This window comes from Coregonus lavaretus (genome assembly GCF_964263955.1).
Source record: "Coregonus lavaretus genome assembly, contig: HAP1_SCAFFOLD_274, whole genome shotgun sequence".
Lineage (NCBI taxonomy): Eukaryota > Metazoa > Chordata > Actinopteri > Salmoniformes > Salmonidae > Coregonus > Coregonus lavaretus.
The window spans coordinates 29,242-54,436 of NW_028167064.1; the positions used below are offsets into that span (position 1 = coordinate 29,242).

General features: G+C 42.2%; 1 protein-coding gene across 1 annotated transcript in view; it reads left to right on the top strand.

Moving 5' to 3' along the window:
- Positions 1–25,195, top strand: part of LOC311113926 (inositol polyphosphate 5-phosphatase K-like) — a gene marked incomplete at both ends in the record, with an annotated part of 78,486 nt that overhangs the window by 17,245 nt on the left and 36,046 nt on the right. The window contains one exon of the mRNA XM_084189201.1: positions 9,900–10,016. Within this exon, the coding sequence (XP_084045327.1) occupies positions 9,900–10,016 (117 nt within the window). The remainder of the gene's footprint in view (positions 1–9,899; positions 10,017–25,195) is intronic.

Genomic DNA, 25,195 nt, shown 5'->3' on the forward strand with positions numbered 1-25,195 from the left:
GGGCCCGTTGACTCTGTCTAGTATTTATGTGTGACGTTCTGGCTCCGGGACTCTTTGTTGTGAGCCAGGGTTGTCATTTTCTTTTGGGTGTATTTCTATGTGGGATCTGGTTGTTCATTTTCTATGTTTGGTTTTGTTGTTTATTGGGCATATGACTCCCAATCGGAGGTAACGAGTGTCAGCTGTTCGGCTCGTTATCTCTGATTGGGAGCCATATTTAATCTGTGTGGTTTCACCTTTGTTTGTGGGTTTTTGTTTCCGTGTGGCTGTTTGTTGTATTCAGCATTGAACTTCACTTTCGTCTATTTTGGTTTATTGTTTTCGATCGTGGTTTCTTTATAATTAAAGTCTACGATGTTCGCTCAACACGCTGCGCTTTGGTCTCATCCTTTCGACGATCGTGACAGAAAAACCCACCACAAGAGGACCAAGCGGCGTAACAAGCGGCAACAGGACCTACCTACGCAGGATTTATGGGAGCCTCCTAAGGACTTTTGGACATGGGAGGAGATACGGGCTGGAAAGGGTCCTTGGGCACAACCGGAGGAGTACCACCGCCCTCGTGAAGAGCTGGAGGCAGCTGCAGCCGAGAGGAGGTGGTATGAGGAGGCAGCGCGGAGTCGAGGCTGGAAGCCCGTGGTTACTCCCCAAAAATTTCTTGGGGGGGGGCTAAAAGGGAGTGTGGCGAAGTCAGGTAGGAGACCTGCGCCTACTCCCTGGACTAACCGTGGAGAGCGGGAGTACGGGCAGACACCATGTTACGCAGTAGAGCGCATGGTGTCTCCTGTACGCAGGCATAGCCCGGTGCGGTACATTCCAGCTCCTCGTATCGGCCGGGCTAGATTGAGTGTTGAGCCGGATGTCATGAGGCCGGCCCCACGCAGCAGGCCACCAGTGCGTCTCCTCGGGCCGGCTTACATGGCACCAGCCCTACGTATGGTTTCCCCGGTTCGCCTACTTAGCCCGGTGCGGGTTATTCCTCCTTCCCGTACTGGTCGGGCGACGGGGAGCATACAACCAGGTAAGGTTGGGCAGGCTCAGTGCTCAAGGGAGCCAGTACGCCTGCACGGTCCGGTATTTCCGGCGCCGCCTCCCCGCTCCAGCCCAGTACCACCAGTGCCTACACCACGCACCGAGCCTCCTGTGTGTTCCCAGAGTCCTGTGCGTCCTGTTGCTGCTCCCCGCACTAGCCCTGAGATGCGTGTCCTCAGCCCGGGACCACCAGTTCCGGCACCACGCACTAGGACTTATGTGCGTCCCCAGGGTCCTGCATGCCCTGTTGCTGCTCCCCGCACTAGCCCTGAGATGCGTGTCCTCAGCCCGGGACCACCAGTTCCGGCACCACGCACTAGGACTTATGTGCGTCCCCAGGGTCCTGCATGCCCTGTTGCTTCTCCCCGCACTAGCCCTGAGATGCGTGTCCTCAGCCCGGTACCTCCAGTTCCGGCACCACGCATCAGGTCTACGGTGCGCCTCAGACGGCCAGAGTCTGCCGTCTGCCCAACGGCGCCTGAACTGCCCGTCTGCCCAACGGCGCTTGAACTGCCCGTCTGCCCAACGGCGCTTGAACTGCCCGTCTGCACAACGGCGCCTGAACTGTCTGTCTGCCCAACGCCGTCTGAACTGCCCGTCTGCCCAACGCCGTCTGAACTGCCCGTCTGCCCAACGCCGTCTGAACTGTCCGTCTGCCCAACGCCGTCTGAACTGCCCGTCTGTACTGAGCCTGCAAAGCCGCCCGTCTGCCATGAGCCTTCAGAGCCGTCCGCCAGACCGGAGCCGCTAGAGCTCTTCGCCAGACAGGATCAGCCAGAGCCTTCCGCCAGACAGGATCAGCCAGAGCCTTCCGCCAGACAGGATCAGCCAGAGCCTTCCGCCAGACAGGAGCAGCCAGAGCCTTCCGTCAGACCGGATCAGCCAGAGCCTTCCGCCAGACAGGAGCAGCCAGAGCCTTCCGCCAGACGGGATCAGCCAGAGCCTTCCGCCAGCCATGAGTGGCCAGATCCGTCAGCCAGCCATGAGCCGCCAGATCCGTCAGCCAGCCATGAGCAGCCAGATCCGTCAGCCAGCCATGAGCCGTCCAGCCAGGATCCGCCAGAGCCAGCCAGCCAGGATCCGCCATTTAGTCCAGTGCTGCCCCTTAGTCCAGTGCTGCCCCTTAGTCCAGTGCTGCCCCTTAGTCCGGTGCTGTCCTTTAGCCTGGTGCTGCCTCTTAGTCCGGTGCTGCCCATTAATCCAGGTGGGTTTAAGTGGAGGGTGGTCATTGGGAGGAGGTTAAGAAAGCGGGTAGGAACTATAGTGGGGTGGTGGTCAAGCCCGGAGCCGGAACCGCCTCCGGGGAGCAACACCCACCCAGCCCTCCCCTATTGTGGGGTTGTGAGGCGCGGTCGCAGTCCGCGCCTTTAGGGGGGGGTACTGTGACGTTCTGGCTCCGGGACTCTTTGTTGTGAGCCAGGGTTGTCATTTTCTTTTGGGTGTATTTCTATGTGGGATCTGGTTGTTCATTTTCTATGTTTGGTTTTGTTGTTTATTGGGCATATGACTCCCAATCGGAGGTAACGAGTGTCAGCTGTTCGGCTCGTTATCTCTGATTGGGAGCCATATTTAATCTGTGTGGTTTCACCTTTGTTTGTGGGTTTTTGTTTCCGTGTGGCTGTTTGTTGTATTCAGCATTGAACTTCACTTTCGTCTATTTTGGTTTATTGTTTTCGATCGTGGTTTCTTTATAATTAAAGTCTACGATGTTCGCTCAACACGCTGCGCTTTGGTCTCATCCTTTCGACGATCGTGACATTATGTAACAGGTCAGATCAGGGCCCGTTGTCTCTGTCTAGTATTTATGTAACAGGTCAGATCAGGGCCCGTTGTCTCTGTCTAGTATTTATGTAACAGGTCAGATCAGTGCCCGTTGTCTCTGTCTAGTATTCATGTAACAGGTCAGATCAGGGCCCGTTGACTCTCTCTAGTATTTATGTAACAGGTCAGAACAGGGCCCATTGTCTCTGTCTAGTATTTATGTAACAGGTCAGATCAGGGCCCGTTGTCTCTGTCTAGTATTTATGTAACAGGTCAGATCAGTGCCCGTTGTCTCTGTCTAGTATTTATGTAACAGGTCAGATCAGGGCCCGTTGACTCTGTCTAGTATTTATGTAACAGGTCATATCAGGGCCCGTTGTCTCTGTCTAGTATTTATGTAACAGGTCAGATCAGTGCCCGTTGTCTCTGTCTAGTATTTATGTAACAGGTCAGATCAGGGCCCGTTGTCTCTGTCTAGTATTTATATAACAGGTCAGATCAGGGCCCGTTGTCTCTGTCTAGTATTTATGTAACAGGTCAGATCAGGGCTCTTTGTGTCTGTCTAGTATTCATGTAACAGGTCATGCCAGGGCCTGTTGTCTCTGTCTAGTATTTATGTAACAGATCAGAGCCTGTTGTCTCTATCTAGTATTTATGTAACAGGTCAGATGAGTGCCCGTTGTCTCTGTCTAGTATTTATGTAACAGGTCAGATTAGGGCCCGTTGTCTCTGTCTAGTATTTATGTAACAGGTCAGATCAGTGCCCGTTGTCTCTGTCTAGGATTTATGTAACAGGTCAGATCAGGGCCCGTTGTCTCTGTCTAGTATTTATGTAACAGGTCAGATCAGTGCCCGTTGTCTCTGTCTAGTATTTATGTAACAGGTCAGATCAGGGCCCGTTGACTCTGTCTAGTATTTATGTAACAGGTCAGATCAGGGCCCGTTGTCTCTGTCTAGTATTTATGTAACAGGTCAGATCAGGGCCTGTTGTCTCTGTCTAGTATTTATGTAACAGGTCAGATCAGGGCCCGTTGACTCTGTCTAGTATTTATGTAACAGGTCAGATCAGGGCCCGTTGTCTCTGTCTAGTATTTATGTAACAGGTCAGATCAGGGCCCGTTGACTCTGTCTAGTATTTATGTAACAGGTCAGATCAGGGCCCGTTGACTCTGTCTAGTATTTATGTAACAGGTCAGATCAGGACCCGTTGTCTCTCTCTAGTATTTATGTAACAGGTCAGATCAGGGCCCGTTGTCTCTGTCTAGTGTTTATGTAACAGGTCAGATCAGGGCCCGTTGTCTCTGTCTAGTATTTATGTAACAGGTCAGATCAGGGCCCGTTGACTCTGTCTAGTATTTATGTAACAGGTCAGATCAGGACCCGTTGTCTCTCTCTAGTATTTATGTAACAGGTCAGATCAGGGCCCGTTGTCTCTGTCTAGTATTTATGTAACAGGTCAGATCAGTGCCCGTTGTCTCTGTCTAGTATTTATGTAACAGGTCAGATCAGGGCCCGTTGACTCTGTCTAGTATTTATGTAACAGGTCAGATCAGGGCCCGTTGACTCTGTCTAGTATTTATGTAACAGGTCAGATCAGGGCCCATTGTCTCTGTCTAGTATTTATGTAACAGGTCAGATCAGGGCCCGTTGTCTCTGTCTAGTATTTATGTAACAGGTCAGATCAGGGCCCGTTGACTCTGTCTAGTATTTATGTAACAGGTCAGATCAGGGCCCGTTGTCTCTGTCTAGTATGTATGTAACAGGTCAGATCAGGGCCCGTTGTCTCTGTCTAGTATTTATGTAACAGGTCAGATCAGGGCCCGTTGACTCTGTCTAGTATTTATGTAACAGGTCAGATCAGGGCCCGTTGTCTCTGTCTAGTATTTATGTAACAGGTCAGATCAGGGCCCGTTGTCTCTGTCTAGTATTTATGTAACAGGTCAGATCAGGGCCCGTTGTCTCTGTCTAGTATTTATGTAACAGGTCAGATCAGGGCCCGTTGTCTCTGTCTAGTATTTATGTAACAGGTCAGATCAGTGCCCGTTGTCTCTGTCTAGTATTTATGTAACAGGTCAGATCAGGGCCCGTTGACTCTGTCTAGTATTTATGTAACAGGTCAGATCAGGGCCCGTTGTCTCTGTCTAGTATTTATGTAACAGGTCAGATCAGGGCCCGTTGTCTCTGTCTAGTATTTATGTAACAGGTCAGATCAGGGCCCGTTGACTCTGTCTAGTATTTATGTAACAGGTCAGATCAGGGCCCGTTGTCTCTGTCTAGTATTTATGTAACAGGTCAGATCAGTGCCCGTTGTCTCTGTCTAGTATTTATGTAACAGGTCAGATCAGGGCCCGTTGACTCTGTCTAGTATTTATGTAACAGGTCAGATCAGGGCCCGTTGACTCTGTCTAGTATTTATGTAACAGGTCAGATCAGGACCCGTTGTCTCTCTCTAGTATTTATGTAACAGGTCAGATCAGGGCCCGTTGTCTCTGTCTAGTGTTTATGTAACAGGTCAGATCAGGGCCCGTTGTCTCTGTCTAGTATTTATGTAACAGGTCAGATCAGGGCCCGTTGACTCTGTCTAGTATTTATGTAACAGGTCAGATCAGGACCCGTTGTCTCTCTCTAGTATTTATGTAACAGGTCAGATCAGGGCCCGTTGTCTCTGTCTAGTATTTATGTAACAGGTCAGATCAGTGCCCGTTGTCTCTGTCTAGTATTTATGTAACAGGTCAGATCAGGGCCCGTTGACTCTGTCTAGTATTTATGTAACAGGTCAGATCAGGGCCCGTTGTCTCTGTCTAGTATTTATGTAACAGGTCAGATCAGGGCCCGTTGTCTCTGTCTAGTATTTATGTAACAGGTCAGGTCAGGGCCCGTTGACTCTGTCTAGTATTTATGTAACAGGTCAGATCAGGGCCCGTTGTCTCTGTCTAGTATTTATGTAACAGGTCAGATCAGGGCCCGTTGTCTCTGTCTAGTATTTATGTAACAGGTCAGATCAGTGCCCGTTGTCTCTGTCTAGTATTTATGTAACAGGTCAGATCAGGGCCCGTTGACTCTGTCTAGTATTTATGTAACAGGTCAGATCAGGGCCCGTTGTCTCTGTCTAGTATTTATGTAACAGGTCAGATCAGGGCCCGTTGTCTCTGTCTAGTATTTATGTAACAGGTCAGATCAGGGCCCGTTGACTCTGTCTAGTATTTATGTAACAGGTCAGATCAGGGCCCGTTGTCTCTGTCTAGTATTTATGTAACAGGTCAGATCAGGGCCCGTTGTCTCTGTCTAGTATTTATGTAACAGGTCAGATCAGTGCCCGTTGTCTCTGTCTAGTATTTATGTAACAGGTCAGATCAGGGCCCGTTGACTCTCTCTAGTATTTATGTAACAGGTCAGATCAGGGCCCATTGTCTCTGTCTAGTATTTATGTAACAGGTCAGATCAGGGCCCGTTGTCTCTGTCTAGTATTTATGTAACAGGTCAGATCAGTGCCCGTTGTCTCTGTCTAGTATTTATGTAACAGGTCAGATCAGGATCCGTTGACTCTGTCTAGTATTTATGTAACAGGTCATATCAGGGCCCGTTGTCTCTGTCTAGTATTTATGTAACAGGTCAGATCAGTGCCCGTTGTCTCTGTCTAGTATTTATGTAACAGGTCAGATCAGGGCCCGTTGTCTCTGTCTAGTATTTATATAACAGGTCAGATCAGGGCCCGTTGTCTCTGTCTAGTATTTATGTAACAGGTCAGATCAGGGCTCTTTGTGTCTGTCTAGTATTCATGTAACAGGTCATGCCAGGGCCTGTTGTCTCTGTCTAGTATTTATGTAACAGATCAGAGCCTGTTGTCTCTATCTAGTATTTATGTAACAGGTCAGATGAGTGCCCGTTGTCTCTGTCTAGTATTTATGTAACAGGTCAGATTAGGGCCCGTTGTCTCTGTCTAGTATTTATGTAACAGGTCAGATCAGTGCCCGTTGTCTCTGTCTAGGATTTATGTAACAGGTCAGATCAGGGCCCGTTGTCTCTGTCTAGTATTTATGTAACAGGTCAGATCAGGGCCCGTTGTCTCTGTCTAGTATTTATGTAATAGGTCAGATCAGGACCCATTGTCTCTCTCTAGTATTTATGTAACAGGTCAGATCAGGGCCCGTTGTCTCTGTCTAGTGTTTATGTAACAGGTCAGATCAGGGCCCGTTGTCTCTGTCTAGTATTTATGTAACAGGTCAGATCAGGGCCCGTTGACTCTGTCTAGTATTTATGTAACAGGTCAGATCAGGACCCGTTGTCTCTCTCTAGTATTTATGTAACAGGTCAGATCAGGGCCCGTTGTCTCTGTCTAGTATTTATGTAACAGGTCAGATCAGTGCCCGTTGTCTCTGTCTAGTATTTATGTAACAGGTCAGATCAGGGCCCGTTGACTCTGTCTAGTATTTATGTAACAGGTCAGATCAGGGCCCGTTGTCTCTGTCTAGTATTTATGTAACAGGTCAGATCAGGGCCCGTTGTCTCTGTCTAGTATTTATGTAACAGGTCAGATCAGGGCCCGTTGTCTCTGTCTAGTATTTATGTAACAGGTCAGATCAGGGCCCGTTGTCTCTGTCTAGTATTTATGTAACAGGTCAGATCAGGGCCCGTTGACTCTGTCTAGTATTTATGTAACAGGTCAGATCAGGGCCCATTGTCTCTGTCTAGTATTTATGTAACAGGTCAGATCAGGGCCCGTTGTCTCTGTCTAGTATTTATGTAACAGGTCAGATCAGGGCCCGTTGACTCTGTCTAGTATTTATGTAACAGGTCAGATCAGGGCCCGTTGTCTCTGTCTAGTATGTATGTAACAGGTCAGATCAGGGCCCGTTGTCTCTGTCTAGTATTTATGTAACAGGTCAGATCAGGGCCCGTTGACTCTGTCTAGTATTTATGTAACAGGTCAGATCAGGGCCCGTTGTCTCTGTCTAGTATTTATGTAACAGGTCAGATCAGGGCCCGTTGTCTCTGTCTAGTATTTATGTAACAGGTCAGGTCAGGGCCCGTTGACTCTGTCTAGTATTTATGTAACAGGTCAGATCAGGGCCCGTTGTCTCTGTCTAGTATTTATGTAACAGGTCAGATCAGGGCCCGTTGTCTCTGTCTAGTATTTATGTAACAGGTCAGATCAGTGCCCGTTGTCTCTGTCTAGTATTTATGTAACAGGTCAGATCAGGGCCCGTTGACTCTGTCTAGTATTTATGTAACAGGTCAGATCAGGGCCCGTTGTCTCTGTCTAGTATTTATGTAACAGGTCAGATCAGGGCCCGTTGTCTCTGTCTAGTATTTATGTAACAGGTCAGATCAGGGCCCGTTGACTCTGTCTAGTATTTATGTAACAGGTCAGATCAGGGCCCGTTGTCTCTGTCTAGTATTTATGTAACAGGTCAGATCAGGGCCCGTTGTCTCTGTCTAGTATTTATGTAACAGGTCAGTTCAGTGCCCGTTGTCTCTGTCTAGTATTTATGTAACAGGTCAGATCAGGGCCCGTTGACTCTCTCTAGTATTTATGTAACAGGTCAGATCAGGGCCCATTGTCTCTGTCTAGTATTTATGTAACAGGTCAGATCAGGGCCCGTTGTCTCTGTCTAGTATTTATGTAACAGGTCAGATCAGTGCCCGTTGTCTCTGTCTAGTATTTATGTAACAGGTCATATCAGGGCCCGTTGTCTCTGTCTAGTATTTATGTAACAGGTCAGATCAGTGCCCGTTGTCTCTGTCTAGTATTTATGTAACAGGTCAGATCAGGGCCCGTTGTCTCTGTCTAGTATTTATATAACAGGTCAGATCAGGGCCCGTTGTCTCTGTCTAGTATTTATGTAACAGGTCAGATCAGGGCTCTTTGTGTCTGTCTAGTATTCATGTAACAGGTCATGCCAGGGCCTGTTGTCTCTGTCTAGTATTTATGTAACAGATCAGAGCCTGTTGTCTCTATCTAGTATTTATGTAACAGGTCAGATGAGTGCCCGTTGTCTCTGTCTAGTATTTATGTAACAGGTCAGATTAGGGCCCGTTGTCTCTGTCTAGTATTTATGTAACAGGTCAGATCAGTGCCCGTTGTCTCTGTCTAGGATTTATGTAACAGGTCAGATCAGGGCCCGTTGTCTCTGTCTAGTATTTATGTAACAGGTCAGATCAGGGCCCGTTGTCTCTGTCTAGTATTTATGTAACAGGTCAGATCAGGGCCCGTTGTCTCTATCTAGTATTTATGTAACAGGTCAGATCAGGGCCCGTTGTCTCTGTCTAGTATTTATGTAACAGGTCAGATCAGGGCCCGTTGTCTCTGTCTAGTATTTATGTAACAGGTCAGATCAGGGCCCGTTGTCGCTGTCTAGTATTTATGTAACAGGTCAGATCAGTGCCCGTTGACTCTGTCTAGTATTTATGTAACAGGTCAGATCAGTGCCCGTTGTCTCTGTCTAGTATTTATGTAACAGGTCAGATCAGGGCCCGTTGTCTCTGTCTAGTATTTATGTAACAGGTCAGATCAGGGCCCGTTGTCTCTGTCTAGTGTTTATGTAACAGGTCAGATCAGGGCCCGTTGTCTCTGTCTAGTATTTCTGTAACAGGTCAGATCAGGACCCGTTGACTCTGTCTAGTATTTATGTAACAGGTCAGATCAGGGCCCGTTGTCTCTGTCTAGTATTTATGTAACAGGTCAGATCAGGACCTGTTGTCTCTGTCTAGTATTTATGTAACAGCTCAGATCAGGGGCGTTGTCTCTGTGTAGTATTTATGTAACAGGTCAGATCAGGGCCCGTTGTCTCTGTCTAGTATTTATGTAACAGGTCAGATCAGGGCCCGTTGTCTCTCTCTATTATTTATGTAACAGGTCAGATCAGGGCCCGTTGACTCTGTCTAGTATTTATGTAACAGGTCAGATCAAGACCCGTTGTCACTGTCTATTATTTATGTAACAGGTCAGATCAGGGCATGTTGTCACTATCTAGTATTTCTATAACAGGTCAGATCAGTTGTTTAATAATCACTACCTCCATTTTCTCTCTTTCTGTTTCCCCCCCTCTCTCCCTCTCCATCCCCCCCTTCTCTCTCTCTCTCACCCCTCTCTTTTCCCCTACAAGGTATCTTCAGTGAGGCTGCAGGGGCTGCTGTTGTTGGTCTTCTCTAAGCAGGTTCATGTCCCCTTCATCAGAGACATACAGACTACCTACACACGGACCGGCATCTTCGGTTACTGGGTATGGACCTGATAGCTTTATTAACTCTATATGTGGGTTTGATTCCCACGGGTGGCCAGTATAAAAAAAGTAATAATGTATTCACTAACTGTAAGTCGCTCTGGATAAGAGCGTCTGCTAAATGACTAAAATGTAAATGTAAATGTATATACTGGGGATGGACCTGATAGCTTTATTAACTCTATATATTGGGGATGGACCTGATAGCTTTATTAACTCTATATACTGGGGATGGACCTGATAGCTTTATTACCTCTATATACTGGGGATGGACCTGATAGCTTTATTAACTCTATATATTGGGTATGGACCTGATAGCTTTATTAACTCTATATACTGGGGATGGACCTGATAGCTTTATTAACTCTATATATTGGGGATGGACCTGATAGCTTTATTACCTCTATATATTGGGTATGGACCTGATAGCTTTATTAACTCTATATACTGGGGATGGACCTGATAGCTTTATTACCTCTATATACTGGGGATGGACCTGATAGCTTTATTAACTCTATATATTGGGTATGGACCTGATAGCTTTATTAACTCTATATACTGGGGATGGACCTGATAGCTTTATTACCTCTATATACTGGGGATGGAACTGATAGCTTTATTAACTCTATATATTGGGTATGGACCTGATAGCTTTATTAACTCTATATACTGGGGATGGACCTGATAGCTTTATTAACTCTATATACTGGGGATGGACCTGATAGCTTTATTAACTCTATATATTGGGTATGGACCTGATAGCTTTATTAACTCTATATACTGGGGATGGACCTGATAGCTTTATTAACTCTATATACTGGGTATGGACCTGATAGCTTTATTAACTATATATACTGGGGATGGACCTGATAGCTTTATTAACTCTATATATTGGGTATGGACCTGATAGCTTTATTAACTCTATATACTGGGTATGGACCTGATAGCTTTATTAACTCTATATATTGGGTATGGACCTGATAGCTTTATTAACTCTATATACTGGGGATGGACCTGATAGCTTTATTACCTCTATATACTGGGGATGGACCTGATAGCTTTATTAACTCTATATATTGGGTATGGACCTGATAGCTTTATTAACTCTATATACTGGGGATGGACCTGATAGCTTTATTAACTCTATATACTGGGTATGGACCTGATAGCTTTATTAACTATATATATTGGGGATGGACCTGATAGCTTTATTAACTCTATATATTGGGTATGGACCTGATAGCTTTATTAACTCTATATACTGGGTATGGACCTGATAGCTTTATTAACTCTATATATTGGGGATGGACCTGATAGCTTTATTAACTCTATATACTGGGTATGGACCTGATAGCTTTATTAACTCTATATATTGGGTATGGACCTGATAGCTTTATTAACTCTATATACTGGGGATGGACCTGATAGCTTTATTACCTCTATATACTGGGGATGGACCTGATAGCTTTATTAACTCTATATATTGGGTATGGACCTGATAGCTTTATTAACTCTATATACTGGGGATGGACCTGATAGCTTTATTAACTCTATATATTGGGGATGGACCTGATAGCTTTATTACCTCTATATACTGGGGATGGACCTGATAGCTTTATTAACTCTATATATTGGGTATGGACCTGATAGCTTTATTAACTCTATATACTGGGGATGGACCTGATAGCTTTATTAACTCTATATACTGGGTATGGACCTGATAGCTTTATTAACTCTATATACTGGGGATGGACCTGATAGCTTTATTAACTCTATATATTGGGTATGGACCTGATAGCTTTATTAACTCTATATATTGGGGATGGACCTGATAGCTTTATTAACTCTATATACTGGGTATGGACCTGATAGCTTTATTAATTCTATATATTGGGTATGGACCTGATAGCTTTATTAACTCTATATACTGGGTATGGACCTGATAGCTTTATTAACTCTATATACTGGGTATGGACCTGATAGCTTTATTAACTCTATATACTGGGATGGACCTGATAGCTTTATTAACTCTATATATTGGGTATGGACCTGATAGCTGTATTAACTCTATATATTGGGGATGGACCTGATAGCTTTATTATCTCTATATACTGGGATGGACCTGATAGCTTTATTATCTCTATATACTGGCTATGGACCTGATAGCTTTATTAACTCTATATACTGGGTATGGACCTGATAGCTTTATTAACTCTATATACTGGGTATGGACCTGATAGCTTTATTAACTCTATATATTGGGTATGGACCTGATAGCTTTATTAACTCTATATACTGGGGATGGACCTGATAGCTTTATTAACTCTATATACTGGGTATGGACCTGATAGCTTTATTATCTCTATATATTGGGGATGGACCTGATAGCTTTATTAACTCTATATACTGGGTATGGACCTGATAGCTTTATTAACTCTATATACTGGGTATGGACCTGATAGCTTTATTAACTCTATATATTGGGTATGGACCTGATAGCTTTATTAACTCTATATACTGGGTATGGACCTGATAGCTTTATTAACTCTATATATTGGATATGGACCTGATAGTTTTATTAACTCTATATACTGGGTATGGACCTGATAGCTTTATTAACTCTATATACTGGGGATGGACCTGATAACTTTATTAACTCTATATACTGGGGATGGACCTGATAGCTTTTATTAACTCTATATACTGGGATGGACCTGATAGCTTTATTAACTCTATATACTGGGTATGGACCTGATAGCTTTATTAACTCTATATATTGGGGATGGACCTGATAGCTTTATTAACTCTATATATTGGGGATGGACCTGATAGCTTTTATTAACTCTATATACTGGGATGGACCTGATAGCTTTATTAACTCTATATACTGGGTATGGACCTGATAGCTTTATTAACTCTATATACTGGGGATGGACCTGATAGCTTTATTAACTCTATATACTGGGTATGGACCTGATAGCTTTATTAACGCTATATACTGGGTATGGACCTGATAGCTTTATCAACTCTATATATTGGGTATGGACCTGATAGCTTTATTAACTCTATATACTGGGTATGGACCTGATAGCTTTATTAACTCTATATACTGGGGATGGACCTGATAGCTTTATTAACTCTATATACTGGGTATGGACCTGATAGCTTTATTAACTCTATATACTGGGTATGGACCTGATAGCTTTATTAACTCTATATACTGGGTATGGACCTGATAGTTTTATTAACTCTATATATTGGGTATGGACCTGATAGCTTTATTAACTCTATATACTGGGGATGGACCTGATAGCTTTATTAACTCTATATACTGGGATGGACCTGATAGCTTTATTAACTCTATATATTGGGGATGGACCTGATAGCTTTTATTAACTCTATATACTGGGATGGACCTGATAGCTTTATTAACTCTATATACTGGGTATGGACCTGATAGCTTTATTAACTCTATATATTGGGGATGGACCTGATAGCTTTATTAACTCTATATATTGGGGATGGACCTGATAGCTTTTATTAACTCTATATACTGGGATGGACCTGATAGCTTTATTAACTCTATATACTGGGTATGGACCTGATAGCTTTATTAACTCTATATACTGGGGATGGACCTGATAGCTTTATTAACTCTATATACTGGGTATGGACCTGATAGCTTTATTAACGCTATATACTGGGTATGGACCTGATAGCTTTATCAACTCTATATATTGGGTATGGACCTGATAGCTTTATTAACTCTATATACTGGGTATGGACCTGATAGCTTTATTAACTCTATATACTGGGGATGGACCTGATAGCTTTATTAACTCTATATACTGGGTATGGACCTGATAGCTTTATTAACTCTATATACTGGGGATGGACCTGATAGCTTTATTAACTCTATATACTGGGTATGGACCTGATAGTTTTATTAACTTTATATATTGGGTATGGACCTGATAGCTTTATTAACTCTATATATTGGGGATGGACCTGATAGCTTTATTAACTCTATATACTGGGTATGGACCTGATAGCTTTATTAACTCTATATACTGGGTATGGACCTGATAGCTTTATTAACTCTATATACTGGGGATGGACCTGATAGCTTTATTAACTCTATATACTGGGGATGGACCTGATAGCTTTATTAACTCTATATATTGGGTATGGACCTGATAGCTTTATTAACTCTATATACTGGGTATGGACCTGATAGCTTTATTAACTCTATATACTGGGGATGGACCTGATAGCTTTATTAACTCTATATATTGGGTATGGACCTGATAGCTTTATTAACTCTATATATTGGGTATGGACCTGATAGCTTTATTAACTCTATATACTGGGTATGGACCTGATAGCTTTATTAACTCTATATACTGGGATGGACCTGATAGCTTTATTAACTCTATATATTGGGGATGGACCTGATAGCTTTTATTAACTCTATATACTGGGATGGACCTGATAGCTTTATTAACTCTATATACTGGGTATGGACCTGATAGCTTTATTAACTCTATATATTGGGGATGGACCTGATAGCTTTATTAACTCTATATATTGGGGATGGACCTGATAGCTTTTATTAACTCTATATACTGGGATGGACCTGATAGCTTTATTAACTCTATATACTGGGTATGGACCTGATAGCTTTATTAACTCTATATACTGGGGATGGACCTGATAGCTTTATTAACTCTATATACTGGGTATGGACCTGATAGCTTTATTAACGCTATATACTGGGTATGGACCTGATAGCTTTATCAACTCTATATATTGGGTATGGACCTGATAGCTTTATTAACTCTATATACTGGGTATGGACCTGATAGCTTTATTAACTCTATATACTGGGGATGGACCTGATAGCTTTATTAACTCTATATACTGGGTATGGACCTGATAGCTTTATTAACTCTATATACTGGGGATGGACCTGATAGCTTTATTAACTCTATATACTGGGGATGGACCTGATAGCTTTATTAACTCTATATATTGGGTATGGACCTGATAGCTTTATTAACTCTATATACTGGGTATGGACCTGATAGCTTTATTAACTCTATATACTGGGTATGGACCTGATAGCTTTATTAACTCTATATACTGGGTATGGACCTGATAGCTTTATTAACTCTATATACTGGGGATGGACCTGATAGCTTTATTAACTCTATATACTGGGGATGGACCTGATAGCTTTATTAACTCTATATATTGGGTATGGACCTGATAGCTTTATTAACTCTATATATTGGGGATGGACCTGATAGCTTTATTAACTCTATATACTGGGTATGGACCTGATAGCTTTATTAACTCTATATACTGGGTATGGACCTGATAGCTTTATTAACTCTATATACTGGGGATGGACCTGATAGCTTTATTAACTCTATATACTGGGGATGGACCTGATAGCTTTATTAACTCTATATATTGGGTATGGACCTGATAGCTTTATTAACTCTATATACTGGGTATGGACCTGATAGCTTTATTAACTCTATATACTGGGGATGGACCTGATAGCTTTATTAACTCTATATACTGGGGATGGACCTGATAGCTTTATTAACTCTATATATTGGGTATGGACCTGATAGCTTTATTAACTCTATATACTGGGTATGGACCTGATAGCTTTATTAACTCTATATACTGGGTATGGACCTGATAGCTTTATTAACTCTATATACTGGGGATGGACCTGATAGCTTTATTAACTCTATATATTGGGGATGGACCTGATAGCTTTATTAACTCTATATACTGGCTATGGACCTGATAGCTTTATTAACTCTATATACTGGGTATGGACCTGATAGCTTTATTAACTCTATATACTGGGTATGGACCTGATAGCTTTATTAACTCTATATACTGGGGATGGACCTGATAGCTTTATTAACTCTATATACTGGGGATGGACCTGATAGCTTTATTAACTCTATATACTGGGATGGACCTGATAGCTTTATTAACTCTATATACTGGGTATGGACCTGATAGCTTTATTAACTCTATATACTGGGTATGGACCTGATAGCTTTATTAACTCTATATATTGGGTATGGACCTGATAGCTTTATTAACTCTATATACTGGGGATGGACCTGATAGCTTTATTAACTCTATATACTGGGATGGACCTGATAGCTTTATTATCTCTATATACTGGCTATGGACCTGATAGCTTTATTAACTCTATATACTGGGTATGGACCTGATAGCTTTATTAACTCTATATACTGGGTATGGACCTGATAGCTTTATTAACTCTATATATTGGGTATGGACCTGATAGCTTTATTAACTCTATATACTGGGGATGGACCTGATAGCTTTATTAACTCTATATACTGGGTATGGACCTGATAGCTTTATTATCTCTATATATTGGGGATGGACCTGATAGCTTTATTAACTCTATATACTGGGTATGGACCTGATAGCTTTATTAACTCTATATACTGGGTATGGACCTGATAGCTTTATTAACTCTATATATTGGGTATGGACCTGATAGCTTTATTAACTCTATATACTGGGTATGGACCTGATAGCTTTATTAACTCTATATATTGGATATGGACCTGATAGTTTTATTAACTCTATATACTGGGTATGGACCTGATAGCTTTATTAACTCTATATACTGGGGATGGACCTGATAGCTTTATTAACTCTATATACTGGGGATGGACCTGATAGCTTTATTAACTCTATATACTGGGATGGACCTGATAGCTTTATTAACTCTATATACTGGGTATGGACCTGATAGCTTTTATTAACTCTATATACTGGGATGGACCTGATAGCTTTATTAACTCTATATACTGGGTATGGACCTGATAGCTTTATTAACTCTATATACTGGGGATGGACCTGATAGCTTTATTAACTCTATATACTGGGATGGACCTGATAGCTTTATTAACTCTATATATTGGGGATGGACCTGATAGCTTTTATTAACTCTATATACTGGGATGGACCTGATAGCTTTATTAACTCTATATATTGGGGATGGACCTGATAGCTTTTATTAACTCTATATACTGGGATGGACCTGATAGCTTTATTAACTCTATATATTGGGTATGGACCTGATAGCTTTATTAACTCTATATACTGGGGATGGACCTGATAGCTTTATTAACTCTATATACTGGGTATGGACCTGATAGCTTTATTAACTCTATATACTGGGTATGGACCTGATAGCTTTATTAACTCTATATACTGGGGATGGACCTGATAGCTTTTATTAACTCTATATACTGGGATGGACCTGATAGCTTTATTAACTCTATATACTGGGTATGGACCTGATAGCTTTATTAACTCTATATATTGGGTATGGACCTGATAGCTTTATTAACTCTATATACTGGGGATGGACCTGATAGCTTTATTAACTCTATATACTGGGATGGACCTGATAGCTTTATTAACTCTATATATTGGGGATGGACCTGATAGCTTTTATTAACTCTATATACTGGGATGGACCTGATAGCTTTATTAACTCTATATACTGGGTATGGACCTGATAGCTTTATTAACTCTATATACTGGCTATGGACCTGATAGCTTTATTAACTCTATATACTGGGTATGGACCTGATAGCTTTATTAACTCTATATACTGGGTATGGACCTGATAGCTTTATTAACTCTATATATTGGGGATGGACCTGATAGCTTTATTAACTCTATATACTGGGGATGGACCTTTTTATTAACTCTATATACTGGGGATGGACCTGATAGCTTTATTAACTCTATATATTGGGGATGGACCTGATAGCTTTATTAACTCTATATACTGGGTATGGACCTGATAGCTTTATTAACTCTATATACTGGGTATGGACCTGATAGCTTTATTAACGCTATATACTGGGTATGGACCTGATAGCTTTATTAACTCTATATATTGGGGATGGACCTGATAGCTTTATTAACTCTATATACTGGGTATGGACCTGATAGCTTTATTAACTCTATATACTGGGTATGGACCTGATAGCTTTATTAACTCTATATATTGTGGATGGACCTGGTAGCTTTATTATCTCTATATGCTGGGTATGGACCTGATAGCTTTATTAACTCTATATATTGGGTATGGACCTGATAGCTTTATTAACTCTATATACTGGGGATGGACCTGATAGCTTTATTAACTCTATATATTGGGGATGGACCTGATAGCTTTATTACCTCTATATACTGGGGATGGACCTGATAGCTTTATTAACTCTATATACTGGGGATGGACCTGATAGCTTTATTAACTCTATATACTGGGTATGGACCTGATAGCTTTATTAACTCTATATATTGGGTATGGACCTGATAGCTTTGTTAACTCTATATACTGGGGATGGACCTGATAGCTTTATTAACTCTATATACTGGGTATTGACCTGATAGCTTTATTATCTCTATATATTGGGGATGGACCTGATAGCTTTATTAACTCTATATACTGGGTATGGACCTGATAGCTTTATTAACTCTATATATTGTGGATGGACCTGGTAGCTTTATTATCTCTATATACTGGGTATGGACCTGATAGCTTTATTAACTCTATATACTGGGGATGGACCTGATAGCTTTATTAACTCTATATACTGGGTATGGACCTGATAGCTTTATTAACTCTATATATTGGGGATGGACCTGATAGCTTTTATTAACTCTATATACTGGGATAGACCTGATAGCTTTATTAACTCTATATACTGGGTATGGACCTGATAGCTTTATTAACTCTATATATTGGGGATGGACCTGATAGCTTTTATTAACTCTATATACTGGGATAGACCTGATAGCTTTATTAACTCTATATACTGGGTATGGACCTGATAGCTTTATTAACTCTATATACTGGGATGGACCTGATAGCTTTATTAATTCTATATATTGGGTATGGACCTGATAGCTTTATTAACTCTATATACTGGGTATGGACCTGATAGCTTTATTAACTCTATATACTGGGTATGGACCTGATAGCTTTATTAACTCTATATACTGGGATGGACCTGATAGCTTTATTAACTCTATATATTGGGTATGGATCTGATAGCTGTATTAACTCTATATATTGGGGATGGACCTGATAGCTTTATTATCTCTATATACTGGGATGGACCTGATAGCTTTATTATCTCTATATACTGGCTATGGACCTGATAGCTTTATTAACTCTATATACTGGGTATGGACCTGATAGCTTTATTAACTCTATATACTGGGTATGGACCTGATAGCTTTATTAACTCTATATATTGGGTATGGACCTGATAGCTTTATTAACTCTATATACTGGGAATGGACCTGATAGCTTTATTAACTCTATATACTGGGTATGGACCTGATAGCTTTATTATCTCTATATATTGGGGATGGACCTGATAGCTTTATTAACTCTATATACTGGGTATGGACCTGATAGCTTTATTAACTCTATATACTGGGTATGGACCTGATAGCTTTATTATCTCTATATATTGGGGATGGACCTGATAGCTTTATTAACTCTATATACTGGGTATGGACCTGATAGCTTTATTAACTCTATATACTGGGTATGGACCTGATAGCTTTATTAACTCTATATACTGGGTATGGACCTGATAGCTTTATTAACTCTATATATTGGGGATGGACCTGATAGCTTTATTAACTCTATATACTGGGGATGGACCTTTTTATTAACTCTATATACTGGGGATGGACCTGATAGCTTTATTAACTCTATATATTGGGGATGGACCTGATAGCTTTATTAACTCTATATACTGGGTATGGACCTGATAGCTTTATTAACTCTATATACTGGGTATGGACCTGATAGCTTTATTAACGCTATATACTGGGTATGGACCTGATAGCTTTATTAACTCTATATATTGGGGATGGACCTGATAGCTTTATTAACTCTATATACTGGGTATGGACCTGATAGCTTTATTAACTCTATATACTGGGTATGGACCTGATAGCTTTATTAACTCTATATATTGTGGATGGACCTGGTAGCTTTATTATCTCTATATGCTGGGTATGGACCTGATAGCTTTATTAACTCTATATATTGGGTATGGACCTGATAGCTTTATTAACTCTATATACTGGGGATGGACCTGATAGCTTTATTAACTCTATATATTGGGGATGGACCTGATAGCTTTATTACCTCTATATACTGGGGATGGACCTGATAGCTTTATTAACTCTATATACTGGGGATGGACCTGATAGCTTTATTAACTCTATATACTGGGTATGGACCTGATAGCTTTATTAACTCTATATATTGGGTATGGACCTGATAGCTTTGTTAACTCTATATACTGGGGATGGACCTGATAGCTTTATTAACTCTATATACTGGGTATTGACCTGATAGCTTTATTATCTCTATATATTGGGGATGGACCTGATAGCTTTATTAACTCTATATACTGGGTATGGACCTGATAGCTTTATTAACTCTATATATTGTGGATGGACCTGGTAGCTTTATTATCTCTATATACTGGGTATGGACCTGATAGCTTTATTAACTCTATATACTGGGGATGGACCTGATAGCTTTATTAACTCTATATACTGGGTATGGACCTGATAGCTTTATTAACTCTATATATTGTGGATGGACCTGGTAGCTTTATTATCTCTATATACTGGGTATGGACCTGATAGCTTTATTAACTCTATATACTGGGTATGGACCTGATAGCTTTATTAACTCTATATACTGGGTATGGACCTGATAGCTTTATTAACTCTATATATTGGGGATGGACCTGATAGCTTTTATTAACTCTATATACTGGGATAGACCTGATAGCTTTATTAACTCTATATAATGGGTATGGACCTGATAGCTTTATTAACTCTATATACTGGGATGGACCTGATAGCTTTATTAATTCTATATATTGGGTATGGACCTGATAGCTTTATTAACTCTATATACTGGGTATGGACCTGATAGCTTTATTAACTCTATATACTGGGTATGGACCTGATAGCTTTATTAACTCTATATACTGGGATGGACCTGATAGCTTTATTAACTCTATATATTGGGTATGGACCTGATAGCTGTATTAACTCTATATATTGGGGATGGACCTGATAGCTTTATTATCTCTATATACTGGGATGGACCTGATAGCTTTATTATCTCTATATACTGGCTATGGACCTGATAGCTTTATTAACTCTATATACTGGGTATGGACCTGATAGCTTTATTAACTCTATATACTGGGTATGGACCTGATAGCTTTATTAACTCTATATATTGGGTATGGACCTGATAGCTTTATTAACTCTATATACTGGGGATGGACCTGATAGCTTTATTAACTCTATATACTGGGTATAGACCTGATAGCTTTATTATCTCTATATATTGGGGATGGACCTGATAGCTTTATTAACTCTATATACTGGGTATGGACCTGATAGCTTTATTAACTCTATATACTGGGTATGGACCTGATAGCTTTATTATCTCTATATATTGGGGATGGACCTGATAGCTTTATTAACTCTATATACTGGGTATGGACCTGATAGCTTTATTAACTCTATATACTGGGTATGGACCTGATAGCTTTATTAACTCTATATACTGGGTATGGACCTGATAGCTTTATTAACTCTATATATTGGGGATGGACCTGATAGCTTTATTAACTCTATATACTGGGGATGGACCTTTTTATTAACTCTATATACTGGGGATGGACCTGATAGCTTTATTAACTCTATATATTGGGGATGGACCTGATAGCTTTATTAACTCTATATACTGGGTATGGACCTGATAGCTTTATTAACTCTATATACTGGGTATGGACCTGATAGCTTTATTAACGCTATATACTGGGTATGGACCTGATAGCTTTATTAACTCTATATATTGGGGATGGACCTGATAGCTTTATTAACTCTATATACTGGGTATGGACCTGATAGCTTTATTAACTCTATATACTGGGTATGGACCTGATAGCTTTATTAACTCTATATATTGTGGATGGACCTGGTAGCTTTATTATCTCTATATGCTGGGTATGGACCTGATAGCTTTATTAACTCTATATATTGGGTATGGACCTGATAGCTTTATTAACTCTATATACTGGGGATGGACCTGATAGCTTTATTAACTCTATATATTGGGGATGGACCTGATAGCTTTATTACCTCTATATACTGGGGATGGACCTGATAGCTTTATTAACTCTATATACTGGGGATGGACCTGATAGCTTTATTAACTCTATATACTGGGTATGGACCTGATAGCTTTATTAACTCTATATATTGGGTATGGACCTGATAGCTTTGTTAACTCTATATACTGGGGATGGACCTGATAGCTTTATTAACTCTATATACTGGGTATTGACCTGATAGCTTTATTATCTCTATATATTGGGGATGGACCTGATAGCTTTATTAACTCTATATACTGGGTATGGACCTGATAGCTTTATTAACTCTATATATTGTGGATGGACCTGGTAGCTTTATTATCTCTATATACTGGGTATGGACCTGATAGCTTTATTAACTCTATATACTGGGGATGGACCTGATAGCTTTATTAACTCTATATACTGGGGATGGATCTGATAGCTTTATTAACTCTATATACTGGGTATGGACCTGATAGCTTTATTAACTCTATATACTGGGTATGGACCTGATAGCTTTATTAACTCTATATACTGGGTATGGACCTGATAGCTTTATTAACTCTATATACTGGGATGGACCTGATAGCTTTATTAACTCTATATACTGGGTATGGACCTGATAGCTTTATTAACTCTATATACTGGGTATGGACCTGATAGCTTTATTAACTCTATATATTGGGTATGGACCTGATAGCTTTATTAACTCTATATACTGGGGATGGACCTGATAGCTTTATTAACTCTATATACTGGGTATGGACCTGATAGCTTTATTATCTCTATATACTGGGGATGGACCTGATAGCTTTATTAACTCTATATACTGGGTATGGACCTGATAGCTTTATTAACTCTATATATTGGGTATGGACCTGATAGCTTTATTAACTCTATATACTGGGGATGGACCTGATAGCTTTTGTCACGGTTCAGACAGACGACCAGAGGACCACAATTGCGTCACACCAGAAAGTTTATTAAAACTTAAGGGAAAAGGGAAGTAGGGAGTGAATGAAGGCTCCAGGGGTAACAGGGATCCCGTCCAATGTGCTGGGTCTGTGCCCCCCCCAGTGGCAGCGATGCGTCCTATGAAGCCGGTGGTGGGTGGTCCAGAAGTCCTGGGGGGGGGGAGACACAGACACAACAGGGCGGAATGAAACAAGGCAGCAGTACAGTTCAAGGGAAATCCAAAATACGTAGTAGCAAGGCAGAAGGCTGGTCAGAGTTACCGGGATTGAAGAGTAGTCAGGAGTCGTTATGGCAGAAGCAGGTCTGGATCTCCTGGGGCAGAAGAGTATCCAAAAATCAGGCAGGTCCGGGGTCACAAAACCAGGGTGAGCCAGAAGCGCGAGCAAACAGGTTCCGGGTGTGAGCTTTGCAGACGATCTGACACCGGAGAGCTGAAAGACAGGGCCTTAAATACTGGGAGAGGTAGTGGGTAATGCAGCGCAGCTGGCAGAGTAATTAGAGCAGAGCAGAGCAGGGACAGGTGGAGCTAGTTAGGCTGAGTAGAGAGAGTGGTGAGCAGAGTGGAAGAAAATTAAGGTGGTAACCCGGTGGAGTGAGAGGCTCATGACAGAACCCCCCCCCCAAGGGACGGCCCCAGAAGTCCCAAGAGCAACACCACGCCGGGCGGGAGGAGGGGAGCCGGAGGAGGGCTAGAACTCCTCCGAACGGTCCGAGTGAACGTCCTCATCCTCGGAGGAAGCCGGAGGGCCGTGGTCGGGAGATGGGACAGGTCCCGAGACAGGATCAGGCACAGGACAGGAAGCCGAGCGGGCAGGACGGTTAGGGACCCCTCTGGGGCGGCCCCTACGGATTGCAGGTTGATCAGGATGCCGTTGGTGGAAAGCGGTGATGAGAGTCCTATCCACAATCCGACTAGCTGGCACCCAGGTCCTTTCCTCAGGTCCATAGCCCTCCCAGTCAATGAGGTACTGGAGACCCCTACCCCTCCGTCTGGACCGAAGCAGGCGGCGGACGGTGTAAACCAGACCACCATCGACGAGCCGTGGAGGAGGAGGACAAGGCGCAGCAGGGACCAGCGGACTCTCATGGATGGGCTTAATCTTAGACACATGGAAAGTGGGGTGCACCCTCAGGGAATTAGGCAGTTGGAGCCGGACAGCAGTTGGGCTAATCACTCTTATGATAGGGAATGGGCCAATGAACCGAGGTGCCAGCTTCTGTGACTCCACCCTGAGTGGCAGGTTCTTCGATGACAACCACACCCTTTGACCAACATGGTAGGTGGGAGCAGGAATTCTCCGACGGTTGGCCCCGGTAGTGTAGCTGGCAACGGATCTGAGGAGTGTGGCTCGGGCTTGTGACCAGGTGCGGCGACATCGACGGGCAAAAGCAAGTGCAGATGGGCAAGTAACCTCCTCTTCCTGGCTGGCAAATAGAGGAGGCTGGTATCCATAAACACATTGGAAAGGGGACATACCGATGGCAGAGCAGGTCAGAGAATTGTGTGCGTACTCCACCCATGTCAATTGCTGCGACCAGGAGTGGGGGTTGCGTGAAGTCATGCATCGCAGTGCCTTCTCGAGCTCCTGATTAGCCCGCTCTGACTGCCCATTGGATTGGGGATGGAATCCGGAAGTCAGACTGACTGTGGCTCCCAGCAGGTGACAGAACTCCTTCCAAAAAGCGGAGGAGAATTGTGGACCACGGTCAGAAACTACATCCTTTGGCAGTCCGTGGATCCGGAAGACGTGTTCCAGGACCACCTGGGCGGTCTCCTTGGCGGTTGGGAGCTTGGGGAGGGGAATGAAGTGTGCCATCTTGCTGAAACGGTCAACTATGGTGAGAATGACGGTCATGCCACTTGAAGGGGGCAGCCCCGTGACAAAGTCAAGGGCGATGTGAGACCAGGGACGTCTGGGCACAGGC